Genomic DNA, 9,174 nt, shown 5'->3' on the forward strand with positions numbered 1-9,174 from the left:
AAATGTAAATAAATTGGTAAATTTAAATAAATCTTGAGGAAATCAAAGGAATTTAGAAGAAATCATGAGAAATCAGAAGAGTCTGTGGAAATCAGAAAAAATCACAAAAAAACAAAGACAATTAAAAGAAACTACAAAAAATCAAAAGAAATTTTAAGAAATTCAAATAAAAACGTGAGAGAAACTCAGAAAAAAATGAAGAAAATCAGACAAATTTAAAAGAAATTAAAGGAAATCAAACAAAATCAAAGGAAATTAGAAGAAATCTCTAGAAAATTAAGGAAAATTAGAGAAAATTATTAAGGAATCAAGAAAAATCAGAAACAATCAAAGGAAATCATCCGTTTCTTGGCAAATTAAAAGAAATCTTGAGAAAAACAGAAAAATTCTAAGGAATTTAAGAGACATAAGGGTGTAATCAGAAGAAATGAAACGAAATTATAAAGCATTCAGTAAATATCGGAGAAAATAAGACGAAATAAAAAAAAACAATAGTGAATTAAAGAAAATAAGAAAAATCAAGAAAAATCAGAGAAAATAAGAAGAGATTAGAAGATATCATTGGGACATCAAAAAGAATCAGGAAAAAMCAACGGAAATCAGAAGAAAGTATAAGAAAATTATCAAATTACAAGAAATCTTCAGGAAATTATTAGGATATTAAAAGAGTTAGAAGAAATTAAAGAGAATTTCAAGAAACTAGTAGAAATTTGTGGGTAAATCAGAAAAACTCAGAAGGTATCACAAAAAACAAAAAAGTCAAAAAAAAATAAAAAAACACGAAAAAATTAAAGGAAATTTTAAGAAATTCAAAGAAAGAAGGAATTTAAAAAAAAATATTGAAAATCAAAAAAAATCAAGAGAAATTAGAGAAAATGCGATTTCTAGGCTTAAAAGTTCAAGGTTCGCGTCTACCTGCACTTTATCAACTTTTTTTTTTCGTTAAAAACACTCAAAATGTTAAAGTTGGGATAATGTCGAACACAGCTTGACGCAAATGGCTGTAGAATGTTTCATTAAGGGCCAATGTCGGTGTTAATTTTTCGTAAAGTGGTCCTTTATACATTAATAACGACTGCTAACACTGCAACAATTTCGATTTGTGCCAAACTAATAATCACTTTAGCTATAGGACAATAATTTAGTCTAAACAATAAACTCTCCAGAGCATTGAGTTCATTGTTACAATTTAGTATATAAACAGACAAGTATGTTGCTATTGAACCGACTGGAATCGCTGTTAACAAGTTTATGCTTGAATCGTAATCAGCTATCGATTATCAAGAGAGATTTCCAGTACAAGAAATTCGAAACTGCTAAACTTTTCAAATATTTCAGCACAAATGTAATGTACAACGTATGAGCAAGTTTCCGGATTATAGTTGAAATAAATTGAACAAACTTACCTTCGACAAACAAAAAGAAACCTTTTGGATTTTTTAGGAGGATGGAGAGGGCTGAACGCGTCATGTCGGCCAAGGAGGGATCTCCAGAAGGACCAGCGTCGCGGTCAGCCTCGAAATCCATGTGCGAATAAGCGAATAAACCTGTGAAAATTTTATTATTGAAACTTGAAAATTGGGGATAAATTAAAGAAAATAATGAAATCATTCATTTGTTGGCGAAATTATGAGAAAATCAAAGAAATTTAGGAGAAATCAGAATAAATTTTCGAGAAATCAAAAAAAAATCATTAGAAGAAATTACAGAAAAACAAATAAATCAACAAAAAATTAAAAAAATATAGGAAACCAGAAGAAATTTTCAGAAAATCAGAAACAATGAAGGAAAATCATCCGTTTCTTTGCAAATTAAAAATAATCTTGAAAAATCAGAAGAATTTAAGAGAAATAAGAGATAATCAGACAAAATTAGTCGACAATCAGGAAATAAGACGAAATTAAAAAAACCATTAAAGAGAATCCAAAAAAATTAGGAAAAATCAAGGGAATTCAGAAAAAAATATTAGAAAATCGTTTATTTGTTGGCAAAAAGTGTTGAGAAAATCAAGAAAAATCAGAGAAAATAAGAAAAATTTATTGGAGGATCAGAAATAATCAGAAAAAAATCAAAGGAAATTTAAGAGAAATATGAGGTAATCAGAGAAAAGAAGATGAAATTATAAGAAAATCAGTAGGAATCATGAAAAACATTAAAACTAAATCAGGGGAAATCAAGAGAAAGGCATTCAAAAATTAAGAGAAATCAAAGAAAATAAGATGATATGAGAGGATTTCATTAAGAAAATAGGAAAAAAGGAAATCAGAGGAAATCATAAGAAAATTGGTAAATTAGAAAAAATCTTAAATAAATCTATGAATAAATATATATAAATAAACTTTTATTCACAATAGAAAATGTTGAAGAAATCATGAAGAAATTAAAGGAATTTAGGAGAAATCAAAGGCAATTAAAGAAAATTTGTAGAAATCTGTGGTAAAACAAAAAAACTAAAATAAATTACACGAAAAATAAATTAAATTTTAAGAAATTCAGAAAAAGACATGAGACAATCAGAGAAATTCAAGAAAAATTTGGGGAAATCACTAGAAAATCAGGGAAAATCAGAGAAAGTAAGACGAAATTAGAGGAAATTATTAGGGAAGAAAAAATCATTCATTTGTTAGCAAATTATAAAAAATCTTGGGAATATCAAAAAACATCATAGAAAAATCAGAATGAATTTAAGAGAAATATGAGGAAATTAGGGAAAATAAGAAATTAGAGGAAATCATGAAAAAATCATTCAAAAATTAGGAGAAATCAAAGAAGATAACATGAAATGAGAGGATTTCATTAGAGAATCAGAAAAAATTAGGAAAAAAGTAAATCAGAGGAAGGCATAAGAAAATGTATTCATTTGTTGGCAAATTAAGAGCAAATCAAAATCAGAAAAAATCAAAGAGAAAAAAACATAACAATTTGAGAGAAATCACAAGTAATTAGAAGAAATTATTAAGAAATCAAGGAAAACATAAAAACTCTGCAGTATTATCAATTTCCTTTTCTTCAGTTTGCAAACTCGAACCGAACAATAATTTTCTTATCGTTTAGCCATCGGCAAGGAAAGTTATCAAAAGTTGAAGTCGAGTGTATTTACAAAATTTAAACGCGTCGTGACACTCCATGTAGTAGTAGCATGAAATTTCCTTAATAAATTTCTTCTCAAGTAACTTTACCAAGCAAGTAGTCGACTTGATTGGGGTTAATTTTATCGAGCTGTCCTTTATTCCAGACATATTCAGCTTTGAGTCCACGCTTTTTCTTATCTCGAACCCAGTCATCGATGAGATTACGTCCATCGAGGCGCCGACCTTCCTCTTTAGTTTGCTCTGGATCGTGAGCTACTTTTGGTAACCAATGTCTCCTTCCGCCGCCCAACAAGACCTGAAAAATTATTATTTTAATTAGATTCGTTGATGGAAAACATTGTTTCATTAAGCTCGACTTATCTGATAGCAAATAATTATACAAGAAACATGCTTCACTGCTTTAATTAAGTTACAGAAGCGCCCTGCTTTGTAAAACACAAACTTTACATTTTTTTAAACCAATAATAAAAAAAAGTTAAATTTATGATCCGGTATTTAATGTTGGAATTGAGATTTATTAGTCACTAAAATATAAAACTATTTTTTACTACTATTTAAGTCCAAAATTATTATGTCCGTTTTAGCATAAATTACGGTGTTTTATAGCTTCCAATAACAATTTTTATTGATAATCGATACCGTTAAAATTTACAAAATATGTCCAAAAGCGAGTTCTGTATTCGCTTCAATAAACACAAAGTATTGAAACCAAGACTTTGCTTTGTTTTCACTTTACAAAGACTGAGATCTCCAAAGCTATTAGCGTTTTAAAAATTTCCTCATGTTGGTTTAGCAAATAATTGTCCGGAAAATTGAATTTCGTAAAGTCGGTGGTGAAGAACTATTAAACTGCAATAAAGATGTACCGATTTATCGGAGAGTTGGGATTGCCAGATTAGAAATTTTCGGAAGCGATTTGTAATCTTAAATGATCAGTTTTCTAATAATGGTTCGAAATTTTCAAACTAAGGAAATTTATGTAACGTATTTGCCTCCATTGACATCGATAAAACACTCCTGTGTATGTTTCCATTAAGTTTATTGGGTATTATCTCCACCATACGTAGTAATCGTAAATTTTAACGGAGGGATTATTTCGAACTAGAACTGACCTTTTTCACTGACTTATGAAAATTGTTTACGCCAGTGGATGAATAAGATTGATTCGGTTTTTAACATCAAAACTTTGAAAAAAAAAATTTTAATCTTGGGGTGTAGTTTTTTTCAAGTATTGAATTTTTCTTAATAATTAATGAATGGTGATGGAATTACCAAATTATAATTTTGTTGGTAATTGACGATGTTCACATGGCTTAGAAGGAAATTAAGATTAACGATCACCTCTTACAACCCTTGCTTTTTGGCCTCTGAAACTCTGAAACTTTGCAATGTTTTAATAAATACAATCTCTGATGTTTAGCTTAACAATTCCCCAACACCGGCATAAATAATTAATCATTGCTTTTTGAAAATTGATCGAAATTTAAATTTCCAACTAATCAATTGTTAACACGATACATTTTGCTGCATTGAATACGAGATATTACCGGTTTTAGTAGAATCATTCCATCCGGGATGATCCCAAATTGAAATTCCAAATTCGGTATTACAATTAACAACAAGTCAAACACTATTATGCAAATTGGATAAAAAAATTGCCGAGACAAAGTTTTGTTCTCAAAACACGTGACAATACTTTGTTGTGGTGCTATTTCCTTTTGTCACTCTTTGAAGTAACAACATCTGAAAGCTTTCATTTCATTGTTTTCTTTGTCTGTTAAAAATAACATTGTCAAAACTGCTCGAATTGTACACGGGATGTTTATAAATCATCCTCACGTTTGTATTCAAACATTTTAATCAACATGAAAAAGTTTCTTTTACGTACTAAACAAAATATTTAAAAACAAGTACAAAGTGATCTAGAATGACTGTGTGTGTTGGCAAAGAACTCAAAAAATTATCAGAAAGAATTGGGAAAATAAAAGGGAAACAGAGGAAATCATGAGAAAATTGGTAGATTAGACGAAATCATAAATAAACCTATAAATATAAATAAATCTTGAGAAAATCAAAGGAATTTAGGAGAAATCACAGGAAATCAGAAGTAATCACAAAAAACCAAAAAAATCAAAATATCGGAGAAATCGCAATTAAGGAATCAAAGAAAATCTGGAAAACCAAGGGAATTTGAAGAAAATCATGAGAAAATCAGAGGAAATTATGAGAAAATAGGTAAATTACAAGAAATCTTGAGGAGATTATTAGGAAATTAAAGGAGTTTAGGAGAAATCAGAGGAAATTTGAAGAAATTAGGAAAAATCTGTGGAAATCAGAAAATCAGAACGAATCACAAAAAACAAAACAAAAAATTAGAAGAAATCACGAGAAAATCAGGGAAAATCAAAGAAAATAAAACGAAATCACAGAAAATTATTAAGGAAGAAGAAAAATCAGAAAAAACCATTCGTTTGTTAGCAAATTAAAAGAAATTTTGAGAGTATCAGAAAAAAAATCAGAAAAAAAATATTAGGCAATCGAGGAAAATCACGAAAATTCAAAGGAATTCAGATAAAATCATGAAAAAATCGTTTATTTGTTGGAAAATTAAAAGTCTTGAAAAAATCAAAAGAATTCATTGGGGAATCTGAAAGAATCAGAAAAAATCAAAGAACATCAGAAAAAAATATGAGAAAATTGGTAAATTACAAGAAATCTTGATTAAATCATTAGGAAATCAAAGGAGTTTAGGGGAAATCAGAGAAAATTTGAAGAAATCTGTGTAAATTAAAAAAATTAGAAGGAATCACAAAAAAACAAAAAAAATTAGAAATCTTGAGAATATCAGAGAAAAAAAACAGACGAATTTAAGAGAAATAAGAAATAATCAAAGAAAATCACGAAAGATCAAAGGAATTCAGAGAAAATCATGAGAAAATCGTTCATTTGTTGGAAAATTAAAAAAGTCTTGAAAAAATCAAGAAATAAAAATTAAAAGAAATCTTGAGAAAATCAAAGGAATTTAGGAGAAATCAAAAGAAATCTGAGGAAATTTGGAGAAACTAGGAGAAATTTTTGGAAATTAAAAGACCAAGACAAATAAAAAAAATAAAAAATATCATGAGTAACTTAAATGATATCAGAAAAATATTAAGAGAAATTAGGGGAAATCACAGAAAATCAGAAAAAATAAGACGAAAGCAGAGGAAATTATTAGAGAAAAACAATCAGAAGAAAATCATTCTTTTGTTACCAAATTAGAAATCTTGAGAATATCAGAAAAAAAAATCAGAGGAATATAAGAGAAATAAGAAGTAATCAGAGAAAATTAGATGAAATTATAAGACAATCAGTAAATCTCGGAAAAAATAACACAAAATCAGAAAAAAACCATTAGGTAATCAAAGAAAATTAAGAAAGATAAAAGGAATTTAGAGAAAATCGTTTATTTGTTAGTAAATTAAAAAAATCACGAAAAATCAGAGAAAATAAGACGAAATCAAGAGAATTCATTGGGGAATCAGAAAGAAACAGAAAAAAAAACAAAAAAAAGATCAGAGGAAAGAATGAGAAAGAAATCTTGAGGAAATCATTAGGACATCAAAGGAGTTTAGGAGAAATCAGAGGAAAGAAGAAACTAGGAGAAATTTGTAGAAATCACAAGGCATCACAAAAAACAAAACAAAAATTAAGAAAACACGGGAAAATTATAGGAAATTTTGAGAAATTCTATGAAAGAATCAGAGGAATAAAGAGAAATTAAAGAAAAAAAAATTAAGAGAAATTAGAGGAAATCACTAAAAAATCAGGGTAAATTAAAGAAAATAAAGCGAAATCAGCGGAAATTATTAGAGAAGAAAAAAATCAGAAAAAATCATTCCTTTGTTAGCAAATTCCGGATCATGAGAAAATCGTTTATTTGTTGGAAAATTAAAACAGTCTTGAAAAAATCAAGAAGAATCAGAAAAAATAAGACGAAATCAAAAGAATTCATTGGGGAATCAGAAAGAATCAGGAAAAATCAAAGAAAATCATAAGAAAATTGGTGAATTGAAAGAAATCTTGAGGAAACGAAAAGAATTTAGGAGAAATCAAAGGAAATCAGAGGAAATTTGGAGAAACTAGGAGAAATCGTAGAAATCAAAAAACCAAAACAAATCAAAAAAAAATTAAAAGAAATCCTGAGAATATTAAATAAAATAAATTTTGACACAGATATTAAGGGAAACTTTGAAAAAATAAGACAAAATTAGAGGAAATATGAGGGAAGAAAAAAACAGAAAAAATCATCTTGAGGATATCAGAAAAGCATCATAAAAAATCAGAAGAATTTAAGAGATATATGAGGTAATCAGGAAAAACAAAAAGAAATTATAAAAAAGGAGGACAGAAAATAAAGAAAAATCTTGAAAAAATCAAGAGAAATCATAGAAAATAAGATGAGATGAGAGGATTTCATTAGGATTCTATCTAAAAATCATAAATAAATTAGAAGAATTGCCAATTTCCATTTAAAAATTAAATTCACTATTGCCAACAAACTCAGTCATTCTGAATCACTTTGTACATTGTTGCCAACTTAATTTCAAAGTCAGTGGCCACTTTGATAAACTTTAAAGTATGGTTTACGTATTTTTCGAGGTAATAATTCATCAGAGTAGTGGTTTGCACGTCACTTGAAGCTCAATATCAAGTCTGACATATAGGGTGAGATAAAGGTAATTGCGTCCAACACTAATGGACACTTTGTAACTGAGAATTCTAATTACACACACCTGTGAATATCGAGCGAACTGTGAAACAATAGTAACAAGCTTTGACCCATTTTTAATAAATTATTTACAACTCAGAGACGTGTCAATAATTAGTCGTGCCACATTTAATTAAACGATTAGATACTAATGCGTAGTTGAGACTAATTGTAGATCAAACGTTGTTCACTCCCCTAATGACTTGAAATTAATTAGTTAAATCACGAGTTGAGAAACTCTTCAATGACCGAATTGCTCTCTACTTACGTTGATATTCCGTCCAGGATCATTTTCGATGAGTTGCCGTGCTAAATCCTTGCAGGATTTTCGAGACGCTGAAGGAACTTTTGAATCGTCCTCCCAGTAGCGTGACGGAGAATGACCATACAAAGCCGCAGGAGTGGCATGAGTTATTCGGGTGTTTGTCACAATTCCTGTCGATTTTCCTGCAACAATTAAATTTTTTTTTCTTATAATAAATCTATCTATTACTCAGCAAATTTTCTCGTGCGTGCAGACAAGCGAGACACTTCTTGATAATTCCTGAATCGACGAAGAACCTATCTGGTATGCATCGCTGCCTCTTCTCTAACAAACTAGCGATAACTTCGACATTCCACCCTTTCGTACATAAGTTATGAAGCTTCTACAACTTCCATTTCAATTAATTGTTCTTTGAAAATAGAGCTGGCTTGCAATTCAAGACAATACTCAACGATTATCAGGCGGGAATTGCACTAAGTTGGGAAATTGAGACGCGGATAATATATTAATTTTTTTCAATAAAGTGAAAAAATGTCAAACAAAGCGAAAGACTTGAATCATGGATAAGTTATATAATATTGTACATAGCTCAATGAGAAATGGTCGTATTTAGATTTAAAAAATCTAAAATCTCTTTTCAGTCTTGAAATCTTTTGGTAAAAAATGTTTTTAGCTAAAGTTATTAACGTAATCTTAAGAATTAGTGCAAGAAAAAAAAATTTTTTTTGGTCCACGGACTTGGAGAAATTTTTAAATCAGAGGAAATTTGGAGAAACTAGGAGAAATTTGTGGAAATCAAAAGACCAAGACAAATAAAAAAATCAAAAGAAATTATGAGAAAATTAAAGAAATCAGAAAAAATTAAGAGAAATTAGAGGAAATCACAGAAAATCAGAAAAGCAGTGGAAATTATTAGGGAAGAAAAAAATCAGAAAAAATCATTTGTTTGTTAGCAAATTAAAAGAAATCTTAAAATTATCAGAAAAACATTATAAAAAAATTAGAAGAATTTAAGAGATACATGAGGTAATCAGGGAAAACAAGAAGAAATTATAAGAAAATCAAAA

General features: G+C 28.7%; 1 protein-coding gene across 1 annotated transcript in view; it reads right to left on the minus strand.

Moving 5' to 3' along the window:
* LOC123007274 (alkaline phosphatase-like) overlaps nucleotides 1-9,174 on the minus strand; it is a 44,366-nt gene that overhangs the window by 6,672 nt on the left and 28,520 nt on the right. The window contains exons 5-7 of the mRNA XM_044402478.1: nucleotides 8,111-8,289; nucleotides 3,180-3,387; nucleotides 1,407-1,547 (exon numbers count right to left, since the gene is read on the minus strand). Coding sequence (XP_044258413.1) covers nucleotides 1,407-1,547; nucleotides 3,180-3,387; nucleotides 8,111-8,289 — 528 coding nt within the window. The remainder of the gene's footprint in view (nucleotides 1-1,406; nucleotides 1,548-3,179; nucleotides 3,388-8,110; nucleotides 8,290-9,174) is intronic.

This window comes from Tribolium madens, unplaced genomic scaffold (assembly GCF_015345945.1).
Source record: "Tribolium madens isolate multiple individuals breed KSU strain unplaced genomic scaffold, Tmad_KSU_1.1 Scaffold_3;HRSCAF=73;Tcas5.2_LG2, whole genome shotgun sequence".
Classification (NCBI taxonomy): Eukaryota; Metazoa; Arthropoda; class Insecta; order Coleoptera; family Tenebrionidae; genus Tribolium; species Tribolium madens.